Source organism: Gossypium arboreum, chromosome 10 (assembly GCF_025698485.1).
Source record: "Gossypium arboreum isolate Shixiya-1 chromosome 10, ASM2569848v2, whole genome shotgun sequence".
NCBI classification, from domain to species: Eukaryota; Viridiplantae; Streptophyta; class Magnoliopsida; order Malvales; family Malvaceae; genus Gossypium; species Gossypium arboreum.
The window spans coordinates 113,997,265-114,019,289 of NC_069079.1; the positions used below are offsets into that span (position 1 = coordinate 113,997,265).

The following is a 22,025-nucleotide window of genomic DNA, read 5'->3' on the forward strand; positions in this document are numbered from 1 at the left end:
CAACATAAGCATACGCGGGATACCCAAAGATTTTTAAATCAGAATAATCAGCAGGATTACTAAACCATACCTCTTGTGGAGTCTTTCTCTCAATGGCAATGGATGGAGATCGGTTGATCCAAAAACATGCAATAGAGACTGCTTTGGCCCAAAACAAATTCGGTAAGTTAGTGTTTGACAACATACATTGAATCTTCTGTATGATTATTCTGTTCATTCGTTCTGCAATGCCATTTTGCTGTGGAGTATGACGAACTGTCAAGTGTCTCACAATCCCTTCTGACTTGCATAGTTCATTAAAATCATTAGAACAGAACTCTAAGCAGTTTTCTATGTGGAGGTGTTTTGTTTGTTTTCCCGTCTGTTTTTCAATAATAGTTTTTCAAGACTTAAATATGGAAAACACATGCTTTTTTGCTTCAAGAAAAACACTGAAATTTTTCTAGAAAAATCATAAATAAGTGTTAGCATATAATTAGCTCCACCTCTCGAAGGCACTCTGGATGACCCCCACAAATCAGAAAGAATATACTCCAATATTCCCTTCGTGTTATGGATTCTTCTAGTGAATCAAACTCTCTTTTGCTTCTCAAAAATGCAGTGTTCACAGATCTCCAGTTTGCAAATTACTTGCCTATCAAGAAGTCCTCTTTGGCTCAATTCTTCCATTCCCTTCTCATTCATATGCCTTAGGTGCATATGCCAAAGTCGAGTAATATCATCATCTGATAAGGAAGAGTAAGCGACAACTGCATCACTAGTAACCGTAGAACCTTGCAAAACATATAACTTGGCAGTCTTTCTCTGCCCTTTCATCATAATGAGGGAACCTTTGAAAATCTTTAAACTCTACTTTCAGTTGTGTATTTGTACCCTTTTGAATCAAAAGTACTCAACGAAATCAAATTTCTCTTTAATTTTGGTACATGTCACACGTCACTAAGTGTTTTGACAACTTCGTCAAACATCTTAACTTTAATCGTTCCAACACCTGTGATTTTAAACGAAGCATTATTTCTCATTAAAACAACACCTTCAAACATTGTTTCCTAAGTTGTAAACCAATCTCGATTGGGGACTCGTGTGGAAGGTGCAGCCTGAATTAAGGATTCACTCTCCACTTACTTTAGAATTGTTGACAGAAACGACTAGAAGTTCACTGTCACTGTAGTCTTCTACAACATTAGCTTCATTGGATTTTTCTGATTGTTTGCTCTTTTATTTTGTAGCCTCCCTTTTGATTTTGTTTTGTAGCTTAAAACATTCAGATTTAATGTGCCCTTTCTTTTTACAGAAGTTACAAGTTTTACTTCTGTTTGAAGACTTCGATCTTCCTTTAGATTTACGGCGAGGATTCTGTTCCTGTGTTCTTCCATGATCATCATCAACATTCCAATCTTATCTCTCACAAAAAATGAGACCCTCTCATTGAGAGTCGGGTTTAACTACAAGATACTTCATCTTATCATACGAGGTCAAAGAATCATAAATCTCATCAACTATGAGAGACTTGTGGCTATACAAAATAGTGTCTCTAAAGGTTGAATAAGATGTGGGCAATGAACAAAGTAGAATCAACCCTAGACTTTCTTTTAAACACTGTTAAGTGTTTGTGCACAGACACCCCTAGACCTCCATGGCCTCAAGATTTGAGAGAATTCCCTTAAACATTGTTAAGTGTTCGTGCACAGACACACCTTCCTCCAAACAATGAGCATAAAGACGTTGCTTCATATACATCTTGCTAGTTAGAGTTTTTGACATATGTAGTTGCTTCAGCCTTTTCTAAAATGCAGCCACAGTCTTCTCTTTCATCACATCCTATAAAATTTCGTTAGAAAAATGTAGATGTAATTGCGTCAAAGCCTTTCAATCCTTACGCTTCTTCTTTTTATCTGTCAATGTCGAAGGCATCTTATCTATCCCTAGTAAGGCATCTTCCAGATCCATCTGCGCAAGAACTTTAACACCTCTAACCCATATTCGTCGCTGAATTATGGTTACGGAGCATTAGAGTACAAATAGAACATTAAAACATACATTTCATACATTATTACAAACATAAAATAAAATAACTATTCACTTATATATAGTCTCTAAATCAAGCCCTCGAGGCCCTAAAAAATACCTTAGAAATGATTCGAGACCAATTTGAAATCATTTCGAAAGTTTATGAAAAAGTTAGAAATTCTGGAATACAGAGGTCACACGACTGTGTGCCTCACATGGCTAAGACACACTCCCATGTCTCAGGTTGTGTAACCTTCGAACTAGGGACATACAACCATATCCCAACCCGTGTCCTCACCCGTGTAACTCTCTAAGTAAGCTCACACAGTCGTGTTACACGCTCGTGTGCCAGGCCGTATAACTCTCGAAATAGCCTTACACGCTTGTGTACCAGGTCGTGTGCTAAGCCATGTAATTGACTAACTTGCATACAAAGAAACCAACAGGAGACACACGGCTATTTCACCAGGCTATGTGTCACACACGATTGAGTCACACCCCCGTATCTTAGACCGTGTGGACTGTCGACTTAAATTTTCCCGAAATCAAGCCATTTCCAACACCATAACATGCATAAACCTATAGGCCTTTTGTGCACATAATCAAGGCATCAAAATCCTGTCAAAACATACATATAATGACCAATTCAGGTGTCCTAAAATCAACTAACCAATATGCCATTCAAGGCACCTCAAATGCAAACATCCAAAACTTACCTAAACATGCACATTTTACCACTTTTCATTCATCAACTACTAGCTTACCAAACATGCCTCAATTCGACCATTACCATTCCATTACAAAAACATGTCATTTGAGCCATCCAAAACATGTAACATGATATAGTCACTATGTCACAAACTAGCAAGGCATCAAGAGGCATCAACTAAGATAACTTATAAATACCAAAACATCAACTAATCATTCAACTAAATTCCATTACAAGTCCACCTATACATGCTATTATAACCTTGACCAAAACATTCAAAAACTATCGATATTTATGCTGGATAGTGTGGTAGATCTTCAACGAGCTTCCGATTATCTATAAAACATAGGAAAGAAGCTACGTAAGCACATAATGCTTAGTAAGTTCGTAAAACATGAAATATAACTTACCATTTCATTGCATAACAATAATTAATAATATAATGTAATCCAAACCACAAGCTTGGCACAATCCTAAACATCATCATCAATACACAGGCTAGTGTATTTATACATAACTCTTTTGGATTAACCACATGGTAAGCCATTTTCATAAGAAAATATATCATTGATTCATATATCCTTTTCATAAGCATATGCATTATTCCATTTGGAAACTTACCTTTTTAGTTCTTTTTCATGCCCGTTGAACCATCTAGAATATCATTGGATACTCGGGAAAGCTAACATGAAGTGTATTTAAACATATAATCATAACATTTCCTTTACATTGTTGCTCACACGATCTGTGAAATGGGCCCGCTCACACGAGCTGTGAGTTGGAATGTAAGCTACACGATGCTGTTCACATGAGCTGTGGAGTATAACAAAAAATGCAGGACCTCAGCCATCGGTAGGAAATTCAAGACCAACACCCGAAACATGAAATCCCTAATGACATGTCATTTGTATCCTACGAATTCCTAAGGTTCAATTGGGACTCAGTAACCGTCATAACATTGCCTTGGATATACATTGTTCAATAGAATTATAAATACAAAATAATATACAATTAAATAACATGAATATAGTAATCCGTACATACGAACTTACCTCGATGAATAGGGCGTAGAAACGAAATGGGCTAATATGAGGCTTTAGCTTTTCCCAATCTAAATTCGTGCATAGTCTATCTTGATCTAAATAGACAAATTCAATTCATTTAATATCCCTAGTATCCAATTTAATCCACATTTCATATTTATACAAAATTATTATTTTGCCTCTAACATTTTAACTTTTCACAATTTAGTCTTGAAGCTCATAAATTGAAATCTAAGCATTTTAATCCTCCTGTCAAGCTAATAGATTTCACTAGGGACTTAAGCCAACCCATAATAATCAACACTTCATAAACTTAACATGAACTTTTAATATTTTTACAAATAAATCCCTATATGTAAATTTCATCAAAAATCTCTTTACAAAACTTCTGTATTTATCAACAAGGATTCATAACCTACCATTTAACATCAAGAATCACACAAAATCATTCATGGAATAACCCTCAATCTTTCACAATTTTCCAAATTGATCCCCGGGCTAGCCAGGTTAAACTACAACGATCCTGAAAAAATAAAAATTATTAAAAAGGGGACAAAATTACATACCATGCAACTGAAACTAACTTGGACGAACCCTAGCTTTCTCCCATGGTGATTTTTGATTTTGAATAAGATGATATGAATATGACACCATCTTTTCTTTACTTTTGTTTTATGTTTTATTTACTATTTTACCATTTTACCCTTTAGAAACATTAATAATTTCAATAAAACCATGTTCATAAACATTCACTATCAACCCAATTCGTCTATTTACCATCCAAGTCCTTTAGCTTAAAATTTCATAGCTATTTGACACATTTAACTAGTAGAACTCTACTTTTGTACTTTTTATGATTTACTCATTTTCACTTAATTAATCATGCAAACGTCAAAATTTCTTAATGAAATTTTAATATGACCTTATTAGCATCCCATAAACATTAAAATAAAAATAAAATAATAATTTACTTATCGGATTTGTGGTCTCAAAATCACTATTCCGATTTCACTGAAAACGGGCTATTACAAAAATTGTTCGCATCTTAATCTGCCACAATGCGAATCTGGTGTTGCGATCCAACAATAGAATTTTTTACTTTAGCGATGTCATTACCGTGATCGAGATAAGCAACCCAAAAATCTCTAATACAAATTTGTGAAAAAATAGAACGTCGATAATGACAATGTATCGCAAAGAAAAAGAAAGAAAAATAAAGAACACAGATTTTTACATGGAAACCCTGTCAGGAAAAAACCCATGGGTAGAGGAGAAGATAATTCACTATGTTGAATTTGAATGAATACAAGAGGATTAGACTAAGTTTATTTATAGGTGTGTAAAACCATATTCTAATCAAAATAAAATAAAAGTAATACAGTAAGGTTAAAACATCTTATTCAAATCAACATTAAACAGTGGAAGTATACTTCTATTTGAACTTCTTTTGCACACTTGTATTTTACCATTTGTATTTTATTTTATCATGAATTTGGATCACATCTCTAACATACATTAATATCATTTGTATTTTTTCTCAATAGCTTTTTCACGCAAAGCAAAATGAACAAGCATATATTGACTCACTGGTTACTTAACATTTAACTAATATTAAGTTGCATTATGTGATCGGATCATAATGCGAGAAGACAAATTATATTAGTAGGTAATATAAATGATCCATAGTCTAATGAATTAAAATTGAGCAAATTGATTCAATGAATATATGTCGCTTATCATATACAATTGGGGAGATACCTTGTCTTGGATATCAGAGCGAATGACTCCTACAAGATAGAAATATAAGTGTGTTTGTCTGGATTGTCAATACATTGGACAAGACCCAAGTAGAATAAATCTTAGATTCATTTATGGATTTATTCACTTGTGACATTCATAGTGTGACTTACCTTAATCATGAGTAAGCGAATAACTATGTGTGTGTGGCTCGTATACTTTGATGTGTTGAAAGTCTGAGTTCAATTGGTAACAGAGTTGAAAGTTGGTATGTTGGATATACGACTTTTACATGTCATAACTTCATTTACTAAATTGGATTTCATAACACAATAAACGGTAAATGATATCCTCTAATAGGCATTACATGATAAGTGAAAAAGTATTATGCCATGAGTAATTTTTCTAAGACAAATGATTTTATTACTATTTGTTAGTAATTGACTTTTTCATGAGTAAACGACTATGTGTGTGCGACTCGTATACTTTGATGTGTTGATAGTCTGAGTTCAATTAGTAATAGAGTCAAAAGTTAGTATGTTGGATATACTACTTTTGCAAGGCATAACTTCGTTTACTAAAGTGGATTTCATAGCTCAATAAATGGTAAATGGTATCTTTTCATAGGCATTACATGATAGATGAAAAAATAATGTGGCCACGAGTCATTTATCTAGGGCGAATGATTTAATTATTATTGGTGGGTAATTGATTTTTTTATGAAGAAAGATGTAATGATTACCATGACAATTTGCATTTGAACCAATACAATGAATAAATGGCAACGACAAATTAGAGAAATAGGTCACATGTAGCATTATCTATAGTAAATATATTTTCTCACTATGAACAAAAGATGACTTAGAAATTAAATTAATTTCTTTGAGTTTTTATTTAATTAATTATAATTAATAATAGAAGTTCAAAGTGAAAATTAAATAATTAGTCATCGTAGTTTTGCTGGACAAGATAATTAAATTTATTTACTCATATATTCTAGTAAGAAAAAGTTATCATGACTAATAGAATTAGAATTGGATTGAGAAAATAATTTAATTTTGTGAATTAATTAAATTTATTTTAATTTATTAAATAAATAATATTTTAAAAATAAAAAATTGTTCTTTGAATTGGTTAAAATCTAGATAATACATATAATTGTACTCGATACATGAGACATGCTCTGTGACCCATCTTACACAAGATATTGCCCATTTAATTTTATGATAGATGTAGGTCTTTCTTATATGTATATTTGCACCAAATCAAAGTTCATATATCAAATTACATATTGAATAAAAATTATGTATAATTTTAAGATTTATCTTAAAACGAGATTCCAACCTTTTAACCCAATGGAATTATATTAAAAATCATACCCTTTATTTTGTCAAAAATAAAATATTCCAACATTTTAACCCAATGGAATTATATTAAAACTCATACCCTTTATTTTGTCAAAAACAAAATAAAATGCATACCCTTTAATTTGATTAAGTGTTTTATACGTAATTATCTAATATTTGATATTTTAATTATTAAAATTAATTAAAATTCAATTCAACCGAATGAATGAATAACCAATAGATATTATCTATTTCATTCTGGAAGAGTTTATTATTATTATTATTGTTATTTTACATCAAAGAAAAGAAAAGATATGAAATGTAAGAAAATTGCATGAGCCTAAATTACATACCCACCAAACTTAGACATAAACAGGTTATTTGGCCTTGAAATATTCTATTCCGATCTTTACCAGGCTTCAACTTCGGATCTTGAGCATACACTCTCTTAAAATAAAAATATCAAATAATTATCACCCACTCGCACGAATTCAGTTTCCCAAATGTGGAGTGACAGCAGTAGCCATGAGATTCAGCCTCACAAAGCTCTCCAAATCAAGCTAGATGACAAGTTCTTCTGCAGGCTAATGTCCAAGGAAACTTCCATGTCTAATTCTTCTTCAATGGTCTACTATGGATCAGCTTCGGGTGCTATTCCATTCATGTGGGAATCACACCCTGGAACCCCTAAACATCCTTCCCCTCACACTTCTCTTCCTCCTTTAACTCCCCCTCCTTCGTATCATTCATCGTTGAATTCAAAATCGCAACCAGTGCCAAAAAAGAACTCGAAATCGACCCTTTTCAGCTCCATCGTTCGGAAGCTGATCAGCGCCGCTCCAAGGATAAACCATGCTTCTCCTTCACCATGTTCTTTATTGTCTTTATCATCACGGTCTAATGCTTCCATGAATAGAAAGTTATCTCATAGACTAAGGGGCTATTTTTCATGTTCATGTTCAATATCACCCGTTCATAATTGCATGGATGATGATGATCATGCTGGTGAACGACTCAGATCAACAGCTTCGACGTTGTGTTTTGGGATTAAACCAAGGACTCTGAATGAAATTAGAGGTGGTCGGTCAATGATAAAAATGAAGAAAGCATTGCTATCATTTGTTAGCTATGACTGATCAGGTCAAGGTACTATTGCCTAGACATAAGTTAAGTAATTAATTTCATGGTATTTCGTTTTTATCATTTTGCTTTTAGGTGTATAGTAAACATCGTATGTTATTTAGACTCGAGATGAGTGTTAGGTACCGGTATATTTCGATATAAGTGATATTTGATCTTCTATAATTTTTATATATTTCATATATTATATCTTAATAACAAATATATATTAAACATGAATACTTAAAATAATAATAATCCTCCTAACTTAGTTTATAATTTGAGCTATTAAATTTACATTATTCAACCATCAAACTCAACAAAAACCAATAAAAGGTCATGATGTTGTTGTAATTTATACTAGCATTTGGTGTATAGTTTATCTCTAATTAAGTACATTCAATTGTAAAAACAAAGGAAACCCATTACTCATTACAAGTTTAATAATTTTCAGTTATTTTTCTCTTTAATTAATTCTATTTTATTTTTAAAAATTCTTTAAAAGTAAATCAATAATCCTCTTGATAACTTTCATGTGTGTGCACATGAAGATGCATGCTTTATAATTGTGGCAATAAATAACCATGTGGGACGCATTAATTCACTCTAGCCTTTGTCTTGGGTGTATGCGTTTTCAGACTAGCATGTAATGAACAAACAAAATAGGAATGGTGAAGAATCATTTAGCACTAATGTAACTTCCTTTTTAACCACTTGGTTAGGTTGCCGTAGATTAGAGATATTATTAGATTGAGTTGAATTGGATTGAAATTAAGTATGAAATTTGTATCATATTTAATTGTTTAAGTTAGTTTTAGTTGGAAAATTTCGAATCTTAAACTAGAAACATTAAGATTGGGATGGATTGAATTTAAGTATAGCATAATATCTTCTATATTAATATTAAATCTTTTATTTGTGTTTATTGTTACGAGTCTATCAAACACTAATTTAGTTGAATAATGATTAAATATCTTTGCTTTTCAAAGTAAATCATATTATTTTGAAAGTGCTTTTATTATTTTATATCTTTTATATAAAAATAGAAATATAAATACACATAATAGGATTTGAACCCAAGCCTCTATAGTTTTCAACATTTGTACTTTACCATTCAATAAAAACCTTGTTAAGTATTTTAGAGAATGTGTCCCCTTCAGGTGGGTTAAAGTGTGTTTTTATATGATATGGTTACTGTTCATGGATGTGACATCGTAGGTAGGTTCCCATACATGTTGACACATACCCTATACTAGGGTTAGCACATGTTTGCATGGTGTAGGCTCGCCTATTTAATATAGCGAACATATATCATGCAATCTTATCGTAGAAGGATGTGAGCTCCTTACAACCTTAGGTTTGAATTGTATAAAGTACAGGTTAAGACCCAATTGGGTACTCGGGTAGCGGGTTATAACAATTTGTTTGCCACCTGGTTCAAAGAAGAGTTATAAAGTGACTTTTCCTTGAACTTGATTTTACGAGATGAGAGTTCACGTAAGGAAAATCTTATTATGTGCGCATTATGTTTTAACTTGTAACATACGCTTCGCCACGTGTTAAGGAGTGGTATAGTTGTACACAACTGATTATGCCCCTATTCTCGGAGACATGAATCATTAAAGCATAATACCCTTTTAAAAGGAGGTTGCCTAAGCCTTAAAAACTAAACTGTTTGAAATCGAAATTTTGGAGAAGAATTCGTTGTTGAGAAGAACAATATCAGAGGTAATTTTCTTAAAATTTCCATCGTTCTTGTGACTTTTTATGGGTTTATTAGAACATAATGGTTAGGATGAGAGAAAGTGGTCGTGTTATTTAGGACATCTCTTCATGACACCGTGAAATGAGTATTTCGGTGGAAGCAAAGGCTTATGTTTGCACAACCAAAGAGGAAGAAATGAGTCGCATTTTGGCTACTCGGGGAATTCAAATACCTGCTTACAATTTCTCAATCCCCAAAAGATTAAACCGATTGAGCGATACCACCGATGGGGGTTTCCTATTTCCACTGCACATGATAGAGATAAGTTTCCATTTACCACTCTATCCCTTTTCTGCCACCTTCTCGATGAAAGTAGGACAACTCCAAGATAGTTATTTGGCTTTTCGTGGTGGGTCAAAATGACATATTTCATTGGATGTAGTCGACGGGAGAAAGTGCCATTGATTTTCGATTTTCCAGAATTTGTACCAACTAAAAACGTACAATCGGGGTGGTTCGGTAGGTTTATTTTATTTATCTCCTCAAGATGTAGAATCAATCATCTCGAATTGGTCTTCGAACCTTTGTTTAACCGCTGTAAGTACATATGGGTTAAGTATAAGTTTAAAAGTGGTTTTGATTTTTCGATTGTGATTGAAAAAGCAAGAAATTATGTCTGAAATTGGGTGGGGTTAGTATTATAGACTTCGCAAGGGTTGTATACTAAATTTGGAGGAGGTGCTGACTGTTAGGAATGTGTTTCAGCATTGCCTCCTAAATTTGAGCCCTAATAGATGGCGGCCTATTGATAATGGTAATGGTGCGAACACCATGAGAGTACTACTTGCACAGTTTGCATGGCCGTATGGAGGCACTGATGATTTGGGGCTTATACTCTTAGGGAGGAAAAATTAGCCTAAGAATTATTTTTATATTTTTTACAAACTAAAGCCCTGTCCGTGGTTCTTGAAACCTTCAGGGGGTCCAAAAAGTGGTGCGAACCCCCTTTTGCTAACTGCTGGTGCTGATAATACATTAGTTGGTGATGTAGTCACAGTTCGGGGTGTTAAAGAGAGTTCAGAAGAATCCACCAATTTATCTAGAGAGATTGACGATTACATGGACATGTGATCCTTTATGAAAAATGTGCTAGGTGGTCCCTCTATTACTGCAGTTGGGGAAGGGAGTACGAGCAGTAGAAAGAAACAAAAGACTACTATAGGAACTACTAACCTTGTATTGAGTACTGAATATGAGGGTAGTCCAGCAAAAGAGCTTCGTCAAAAGAAAGGAAAAGATTGTGTTGCAACATTTGGCGATGTGACCTCTATTGGTACAGTCCTTACTATAGTTCCTTCTCGCTCTAACTCTCCCACTAATCTCAAGCACCACTAAGACCACCAATTGTAGATACATTCAGGGTAATTGTTGATTATGGCCCTCCTGGTGTTTCAATGAAGTTTACTGCTTTTGGTGGTGAGACATGAACATTATTCCCATGGCGCGAGCATCTCAGCATGCAAAAATTTTCTTATAGTCCTAGTGAAGTGAGTAAACAATGGAAAAATTGCATGCATGAAGAGGCAAAAGAGCATATATGTCCGTCTAGATCATCCAGTTGTATAAGGAAATCTTCCTTACAAGAGCTTATACTTTCTCTTCAAGTTGTCTTAGTTGAAGCTGGCATGGTTAGTGTAAGGCTCGCTGAGGGTATCGACGAAGTAAAGGTGAAAAAGAAAGAGACTAAAAATTCTTACTAGTTTACCATGGGGGCACTAGAAAGGCTTACAAATTACATAATAACTTAGATGAAGAAAATAAAAAATTAGTGGAGTAGAATAAGAGGTTACGAGAGCGTCTCTACCTTGCTGAAAAAGATATTGAAAATTTACATAGAGAGATCATATTTGAGGGAGCTGATAAGGGTGTCTTGGAAGCAACCATGAAAAGGATGGACGAGCAACATAAACTTACAGTGGCTAATATGGTGAAAGAGCATAAAGAGGATTTGGAGAAGTATAAAAATAATACCATGGAAAGCTTTTAGGAATACTTACTAGTTTTAAAGTGTAACTTCCTCTTGCACGCTCAGGTAGTTGGTGACCCATTCGATGCTCGCAAGGTAAACTTTGATGCTCTTAATCATATCATAGGTGCCTCGTTGGATTTTGATGTTCACTTCTCTTTTGGAGCAACTCAGGAGGAGTTTGTAGAAGAATGGAAGAATTCTAGCAAACTTTACTTCGCTGAGAATCCTATTAAGACAAGTGTAGCTCCCACTGCTAGACATGAAGGGGGTGAAAATGAAGGAGAGGGTGAATGAGAGGATGGAGAGTTCATTGAACCTTAAGATACCTACGCTAATTCTTAATTTTATTTTTTTCATTTTACTTGTCTCTTTTTAATTTGAAATGAAAAATCTATGTTTATTTTGTATTGTAACGATGTGGTGTTTAGTTGCGAACTTGTTTGAGCAAACTGCATAATCAACTTGTCACCATAAATGAGTCAACTAATATAATTTAGAGATGGCTAACTTAGATAAGATTGTTCATAATTTTGAATAAAACGAACTTGGGGTGATCTTAAATCAATGAGTTGTTTGAAGAAGTGATATTAAATCAACTATATCAAATAAGACTGTTCATGATCTTAAATCGAATGAACATAAGTTGTTATCTGAAATCAACGAACCTTAATAATATCAGTTGTGATCTTAAATCAGTGAGCTGTTTAAAGAAACGATATTAAATCAGCCATCTCAAATAGGATTGATCATGATCTTAAATCGAATGAACATATATTAAGATCTTAAACTAGTGAACCTTAATAATGTCAACTGTGATCTTAAATCAACGAGCTGGTTAGAGAAGCAATATTAAATCAGCTATATCAAATAAGATTGTTCGTGATGTATAAAGTAAACAATATTTGGAAATAGTGTATCTTTATTGAAAAGAGGGACGAATCATTCATACATAATATATTTTTAGATGGCATGCATTCTATGTACGAGGCAAAACAGGGCTATCTATCTTTGCTATTTTTTAATCTCCACAGCCTACTTTTTCTACAACATCTATCATTCATTTTTCCTTGTTGTAATACTAAAAGATTGGCTTCAGTATTTCTTAAAACAAGATCTCCCATTTGGAACTGCTTATTCTTTACTCTGGAGTTATAGTATTGTGCAACTTGTTGAGCTTTTGCAGCATTTTTGACCTCTGTTGTCTCCTTAACTTCATTGATGAGATCTAAGTTGAGTTGAATGATCTTCCACTTGTGCTGATTGATTATTTGGTTGACGGTGTATAGGATTCATGAAAAAAATGTTAGACGAGTTAATTAATAAATTGAAAGTTACAACTATAACCTACAAATTTCCTAATTATTCTTTTACGTGCAAAAATTAAAATTAACCTAGTGACGTTGCCTCTTCGGCAATGGTGCCAACAATTTGACTGCCTTTGGACGTATTGTGTGAATACTGCATTAAAATATATAATTACGAGGTGGGTGAGTGCTCCGAGGATCGTACCCAAGGGAGGCTAAGATTGGATCAATTTTAACTTACACATTAAAATATCTAATTAATACTTTAATTAAGTTATAGTACAAAAATGTAAATAAGAGATTTGCGTGGATTTTTATAGTACTAATAATAAAACAAAATAACAATAAATAAAGCTAAATTTCAAGAGATAGAAAAAGTAGAAGGAATAAAAAATGATGATGGGTGATTAGCTTGCTTAGACAATCCTGATCAACTATCGTTTCGGGTTCCTCGTCAACCAACTAGTCACTATCCTAGCAGGATCTTCTGATCTTTCATTAACATAACTAGTCAGCAAGGACTACTTATCTTCTAACCTTATAGTCCAGATTGGCTTGGGGTGAAGGTGTTCAGGAATGGACAAGACCAATTTTGGGTTAATTCCCACCTTGATGACTTCTCGGGGTTGTTAATCTTAGGGCCTGTTTCACGTTCTTCCTTTCCCAAATAGCTGATCCGTTGAGCAACCTTACAAAACAATTAATAGATCATGCCTCTACTCGCTAATTCCCCATAGAAGGATTAGTTCCTCATAGTTTTCATAAACAATTTGGAATAGATGGAAGAATAAAACATGATGAATAGATTGAAGTGTAGAGTTTAAGAAAAGCCTGATTTGTATAAATAATAACACTAATCCATAGAAGTTGATCATCTTTACAAATTAGATCTCTTAAAGGAACGCAACGAACAAATAAACTAAACTCTGAAAAACCTAAGAAAGAAATAAAACGAAACTAAATCTAAAGAGGGAATTTAGGTTAATGGAATGGTGTCCATAACATGTGCCTAAACCACTGGTATGTTTGCATTATTCATGGGAGTAACACAAAACTGCTCCCATTGATGATAACGGACCAAAGTCCAGATTTCTTTGTAGTGAATCTTCGAGGGTTCATGTAGCACCCCAAACCCGGCCCAGAAGTTATGGCCGGATCCGGCATGCCACATCAAAAACGTAAAAAAAAATAAATTTTCCATTCTAAGTCCAGAAAATCGTACTTGATGTTCAAAAGATTAATTCATTAAAGGTTAAAGTGAATGGAAGTCTGCACCGGTAGGAAACAGGAAAGAGGTGGTGAGTCCATTGACCGCTTAAGTACCAAGCTCCTTTGGATCCAATCCTAGACATGCATACCGCCATTGCCACACTTTAACGTCATGGATATTTCTAGGAAACCGATTTGATTAAGTCATTTTTAGGAAAAGTGATTAATTTTGGAAAATACTTTCATTGCGGAAGCTTTGCTTGTTGTCGTGTTATTTTGAAATCAACTGTTGTTTTTGAAAACACGCCCTAAAGCTATCCAATTTCAACAGTTAAAATAAGTATTACCTATCTTAGTAATACATATAAAAAAAACCATCAAAAATAAATAAGTGGCCTTATTACATTTAAAAACCCAAAACTTCAAACGTAAATAAAAGGATGTCCAGTTCACCAAGAAAATCAAACTTTCGAGCAAGTGGCCACTCGAATTCCTCACGACTCCAAGCCCACTATGGTTGGGGATTACTGCGTGGATGAAAATAAAAGGGTGAGTTTGGGAAACTCGTGTGTAAATTAACCCAACCATAGCCTATATCAGCTTAAACCACGAAATAGAATAAGTTGGCCTTAGCCCGAGCGAATTCAAAATAAAGCCCATAGGCCCATAATGAGCGAAGCAGATATTACATGTTTATGCGAAACCCAACCATATCCAACCGTATACACCCCGTACCAACCTTACACCGTGTGGGGAGACAACTCGACCCACCCAACCGCTACACACCACGAATTTGCAGCATGGCTGCTGAGCGAATAATGTGACAGAGTCACCAGATCTAGATAATCGTGGCGAGCCACGATCAGATATATGTGGCAGAGCCACCAGATCAGATATTTGTGGCATAGCCACCAGAACGCTTCCTCCATAATATAACCCATGTCCCCATGCAACAGATATATAATCATGGCATACATCATACAGAATCAAATCGTCAAGCTTTTCAGTCAAAATTAACCCTAGGGGTATAACGGTAATTTTGCACCTAAGGGTCTAACAGTAATTTTCCATACATAGAGGTATTATAGTAATTTAGCTACTTTTAGGGTTTTCATGCATATCCTAACTATTTACGTACTATCAGAACACTTACCGCACATACTTACTGAATTGGGCCCGTTGGCCCATGAACCCGATCTTTGGCCCATTAAGCCCAAATTATCAAAATGTACGAAATCGCGCGTACTGCAGTTTATTACTTTAGATTACCAAATATACAAACCCAACTATCTTACGAGCATTCGCACACTCGCAAATTCCCAAAATACTGACTTTTCGGCATTTCGGCTTTTCGGCTTTTCGGCTTTTGCCAATCTAGTCTATGAGAGGTGTCGATTACACACATTTTTTGACGATATCTTGTGACGAGATCCACACACGAATCGCCTACAATTGGATTACTAACACGTTAATCTAACTATTCAAATACAAACGACGTATTAACCCCTTACAATATTCGGCCAACCACACCTACAGATCATAGTAAGCTTATAAGAAATCAATAAGCAACTCATTAACAAATTTTTGTCAATGTTTACCACATAATCATAATTTCACTGCAAGCTGTCTTCCTGAACAACAGTCACTAAATTATTTATAACTGGAGCTACGAAACTCCAAATCAAGTTCCGTTAATTTTCCTTGAAAATAGACTCATATATCTTCTATCCATAAAATTTTCAGAATTTTTGGTTTAGCCAATCAATACCAGATTTTTCTCAAAGTTTCCCATGTATCACTATTTGACTAATCTGACCACTCTTCATTACGAATCAAATTTCTCATTGTACGGAATTCAAAATATGTTCTTGTTTATTTCATTAGAAACTAGACTCAATAAGCTTTAATTACATAATTTATGCAGCTTCTAACTCATCTCCCACAATTTATGGTGATTTTCCAAAGTCACGTTACTGCTGCTGTCCCAAGCAATTTATTTCCAAATCACTCTTTCACACCTAACTTGCATGCTTGTTATTTAAACATGTATATCACCAATCAATCATCACATATCTATGATTTTACTTAAGTATAATCTCTATTTCATCATTTTAAAGCACAACATGTTAGCCAATTTTTCCCTTTAGCATCTAAGGCACATGCATGCTCATTTGTTTGGCTCAACTTCACCTATCTTCCATTTTTCATCAAAAGAACATGAAACAACAACCATTTCCTTCATTTTAATTCATGACTAAATGCTCACAACACAACTAAAAATCAAAATATACTTCAAGAGTTAAGGTAGAATCAAGAAGAACTCATGAACCTCAAAATAGAAGCAAGGTACCAAGAACTTACCTTCAATTTTCCTCCTCCTAATGACCGAATACTCAAGAGCTTTCTCCTCTCCTTTCTCTTCTCTAACTTTCAGCTATGATGAACAAAGATGGACAAAACTTTGTTCTTTTCACCCCTTTTTCTTTTAATAAAATTTCATAATTTATTCATTTAATTCTTTAATACAAAAGACATGAAATTCTTATCATGAAACTTTTACCTAACCCATTATCATGAAACATTTACCTAACCCATTATCATGGAACATTTACCTAACCTATTATCATGAAACATTTACCTAACCCATTATCATGGAACATTTACCTAACCTATTATCATGGAACATTTACCTAACCTATTATCAATTTGTATCAATTTGTACCATAAATTATGGATATCAAGTGTACATTTTGTCTACAACAACATGATGACCAGCCACTACATGTAAAATGGGAGGTTTGTCATGCAAATCCTCCTATTTTGCACTCCTATTTATTTGGCCACTTCAATTTAGCCTATAGCATTTTCAAACATTTTCACATAGGTCCTATTTCAGAATTTCACCCTCTTTTTCTTATGGAACAAAAATTAACTAAAATTGTCGGGTTCTATCTTAAGCTTGGGCTTTCTAGAGGCCCACTAACATAATTAAACCTATGCCAACATTCACAGGATTCCCGAAAATTGGGGCGTTACAGTTCAAACCCTTATTCCTGAATTAAAGGTCTCCCTTGTGACTCTAGAAAATATTTATCCATATTGGCATTATGAAATCCAATAGGGTTGGAAACACGAGGGGTTTCCTAAACAGGAGTTCTTGGGTTCTTACGTGGAGGCATTCTTGTTAGAGTCTATAAGAAAAATAATCAAGACATCCAATAGAGCAGTAAGAGAAGATTGATAATATTTAAACCTCAACTCTTGTTGAACTCGTTTGCATTTCCTCTTGGTGTTTGTTGATGTTGACTTCTTCTGATGGAGCTTCTTGAATTAGAAATAAGGGATTAGAAACTTAGGTTTTGAGGAGAAGAAGGGTTTTGGAGGCTAAGGGTTTTGAAGAGGTTGTACAGGAGTTTAAGTGTTTAGAATGATGTTGGTTTAAGTTAGAAATGTATTTTTATGTTTAAAAGAGTGTTTTTAGGATTAAAAATCGGGTGAAATAAGGATTATTTCGTCGGGTTGCGCGATTAGGTTGGGTCGACCTTGCAAAAAAATTGTCGCAACATCCCTGACAGGCTGTGTAAGTCGCGACGCTAGGGTTCGTTGTCGTGACACCTGGGTTCATTTTCGCGACTATAACACCTAAAAAAAGGGCCTAGGAGTTTTTGGGGTAATTTAGAAATTTTAACATTAGAGTGTTTTAAATTTTGCGACATGATTTATCGATAATGTTTTTTACTATGATTTTTAAAAAAACTAAATCAATTTTTGAAAAAGAGTTTTAAGACCTTCAATTTTGAAAATTGGACTGATTTGTAAAAGAGTCAAAATTATGAGTTTTTAAGAGACAATTAAACCAAATTCTAAAATTCAACCTGATACTTCCCCCACCTACATAAATTTCACGTTAGTTTCTTCTGATCCCATTCTTGTTGCCATCCCTTTGTTTTCCCATTCCAAACTCTAGTCTTTTGGTTTCCATCATCCTTACAACATTAAACCTCCATAATACTTCAAGAAAAACACTCCAAAACACCATAGATTCCCTCATTGTCAAGCTTGTGAGTTTTTCAGGTTTTCGATCAAACGCTCGATTTTTTGTCAAATAAGGTAACGATTCATCTTCTCATTAGTTTTAAATGTTATTTAGTCTTTAAAACAAAATTTTTAGCCATTAAATTGCATGTTTTAAATAAAAGCCAAAAATTGGGTCTTAATGGTGAATTTTGGGATTTTGCATAAAAATGTGGTTTCAAAGTGTTTTCAACTTGTTTTAATATGTTTAGAAGGTTTCTAAACATACTTTACGTTTCGTTAAAGAATTCTTGAGTTTTAATGAATTTTCGAAAAATAGGCATAAAACATGTCGAAAAAGTCGATATTATAAATTGAGTATTTTATTGTAGTTTAAAGGTTGGGAATTAGTTGTAGGTGAATTATAAGATGAACAAAATTGGTTTTAGGCGAAAAGATTGAGTATAGACTAAGATATTTGAGTTTTAAGTTTGCTATGTTAAATGTTTCGGTTACATGAGAACTTAGTTTTGGCTTATGTTTTTGGATTACTTGTGGTGAGTTCTTAGCTGATTATTGAATGCATTGTTGTGTGAAGTTTCAGATTTGATAGGACCTTTTACGAGTAGAGATAAAGGCAAGGAAAAGCTGGTTTGAGCTTTCAGCTTTTCAACGAAAACGTAATTGGTGAGTGTTTGGAATTGCTACTCGTAGACATGAGTCATGTGTTAATTGAGAATTTAGTAGTAGTCTAAACCACTACTCTAAATTTCGAGTGTAATTTTTCTTGTATCTATACCAGAGGTGATCATGGATTGGGCTACCTGGCCCGGCCCGAAGGCCCATTTAAAAAATAGAATGGTTCGAGTAAAAATGTAGGCCCAAAATATGGGTTCGGGCAAAAAATGAGGCCCGTTTAGAAAGCAATTTGAGCCTCGTAAAATTTTTTGGCCGGGCTAACCGGGCATCTCGAATTATATACTAAATAAATTTTTTTATTTTTAATCATATTTATTTTTTTTTCAATTTTAATATAACCATTTTTATTATATTTTCAATTTGTGTATTGATTTAAGAATTATTTTAGTCTCATTTTTTATTTGTTTCTTATTTTAATATTTGTTTTATGTTTTTAAATATATTTGATTTATTATATTTTAATTTTTATTTAACGAAATAAGCTAAAAAATAATATAAATTTGGGCAGTCAATGGGCTTAACAATTTTCTTTTGGGCTGGGTTTGGACAAATTTTCAGGCTCATATTTCGGTTCGGGCTAGGCCGGGCCCGTGCCTAGAAAACGAGCTTAGAATTTTTTCTGGGCTCGGCCCGAACCTGGCCCATGATCACCTCTAATCTATACTCATTTTGTGGTTTTGTGCTTATGTGATTATGAAATTATGCATGGTAATGAGAAGCTCAAACATGTGATATGTGGATATGGTGACTGTTGTGAAAAGTGCAAATGTATACATGATATATAAATTTGTTAAATGATAGTGATAGTGTTTTGCAAAAGATGTTAACATGCAGTGATAGTGCACGGATAATCAGTAAGTGATATGTGATTGTTTTTTCGGATATTTTGGCCTTGTAATCTTGAAACTGTTGGATATAGTTAGCATGCCATAGAATTGTGAGTAGTCACCTATACATACAGTGATTTTAGGGTGTTGAGGCCCTGGAATATGTTGGAGGGATAAGGGAATGTGAACTAAGCTCCATTCAACGGGACATGTGAGAGGAAATAAGGAGAGTGTTAGCTTTATGCTACACTTTTGGGACATGTTTGACTCTATGAGTCTATATTTGGTGTGTTGGAGATCCGTGTATCCTATGAGTGATGACAAAGCTCGTTATATGTTTCATAACTCAAGCGCCAATCTAGTATATTATATGTAACTATGTTGAACATGTTTTATGCTTAATGGAGTATGCGCTATATCGCCAATCTATCATATTAAATGTAATTGTGTGGAACATGTTTTATGCTTAATGGAGTATGTGCTATATTGCAAATTTATCATTATATGTGATTTGAGAGAACTGTGATATATGGTTGTTTAAGTATGTGTGTTACATGATATATGTTTGCATGAATATGTAAATGCTATGTAGAAGAACCAGTAGATAAAGCATGGTTAGGTACTCTACGACACTAGACATAGGACTATTGTAATTGTACTTAAATGGTTTTCTTGAGGATGCATGATGGTATGTGTGCGATGTGGTCATTCTAATCATTCATTGAGCTTGTTAAGCTCACTTACTCCGTTTTTACCCATTGCAAATTAGTTGCATACCAGTGTGAGTGGTGTGGTTTTCCGAGAGGTGATCCAGGCCAGTTTTGTGTTATTCTGTAGGTTTTCTTTATTTACTTACATTTTAGGGAAAAGAAACTGTGGTAGACTTGTTTATAGACATGTTATCTTCTAGATATTTCTAGATATTTTGTTGGTTATAGCTTTTGTTTATGAGGTTTAAGAGTTATGATTATGCTTAGGTTATAAACATTAATGATGTCATGGCGTTTCTAGCTCGGACACATTTTTGATGTTTTGAACTATCGAAATTTAGCTATTGGTTAATTATTTGTCTAAGTATATGATGTATGATGTTTAGAAATTAAATGGGAATGGATTATTTGCTTATGTATGCTGCATTTTTTAGGTCGGAAGCAGAGGTATCGATATTTGTATTGTAAAATTGATACCACTGTGTTCTAAAACATGGGGGAAGTTAGATTAGAGATTTGTTATCGATACCTTTGCTTGAGTATCGATACTCGAGGTCAAAATATCGATATTTCATGACAGGTATCGACAATTTTCGAGACTTTGGGATTTTAGTCGAGAAACAGAATGCAAGTTTGGTATCGATTTTCCAAGTGGTATCGATACCACCTAGGGAAAATATCAATACCCAAGTGTCAGTATCGATACCTATGGACAAGTTTTGGAAATTTCATTAACTGGACCTTACTCATGTTTAAGTATTATTATACGACTATTTGAGGAATGGTTAGCATGTAACTTTGATAACTAACAAATATTATTGACTTAAAACCTATACGAATGATAATAAGAAAGACGGTTCTTTTAGATTGGACTTTCACTCGTAGTATATGACATGAGACGGTGGTGTGGCATCCTGTATTTGGGCTTGGCGACCAGCCGGGTATAGGGTGTTACAGTGACACACCCTGTAGTTTTAGAATTCTTGAGAAACTGTATTCTGTATCTCGACAGGTTAATGATGTCGCGATATCAGGTTGATTTTTAAACTTCTTCGTTACTGCCCACGATGTTGCGATACAAAATTGTCTGTGTCGTGACGTTGACCTTGTTTCTCAAATTTCCGATCTTCAGGATGCTTCAAGTGCTTTGTTAAACCTATCTTTAACCCACCTGTAATACATTAACAACTTAGTTAGCAGAGTATTCAGTTAGTACAGTTAGTAATAATCAAATGATGGAAAAATGTTAGGTCTTGCTGTCGGACTCGTCCGTCTTTTCACAATTGATTCCCCCCCAAAGAATTAGTGCCTAATTAAATCGGTGTTTAATAAGTCATTACACAAGCTCCATAAAAAGACTTATTTGAGATCATAATTAAGCTTTCCTCTTAAATATCGGTTTGATATTCAAACTCGTACAAATAACACTTTGTCTTTGAACGTAGTTTAAATTTTGGGCAAACTACATTAGTTGTCCTTAAGCTTTATTAATATTACATTTTGGTCATTCAATTTTCAAAAGTTATGCAATAGTCAATAATATTATTAAATTGTTACATTTTTG

General features: G+C 34.0%; 1 protein-coding gene across 1 annotated transcript; it reads left to right on the top strand.

Moving 5' to 3' along the window:
• The first annotated feature begins 7,106 nt into the window (after positions 1-7,106).
• Positions 7,107-8,187, top strand: LOC108488258 (uncharacterized). Its single transcript, XM_017792548.2, has one exon. It carries the CDS (start codon positions 7,349-7,351, stop codon positions 7,979-7,981), a length of 633 nt encoding a protein of 210 aa, XP_017648037.1. The 5' UTR covers positions 7,107-7,348; the 3' UTR covers positions 7,982-8,187.
• The last annotated feature ends 13,838 nt before the right edge of the window (positions 8,188-22,025 follow it).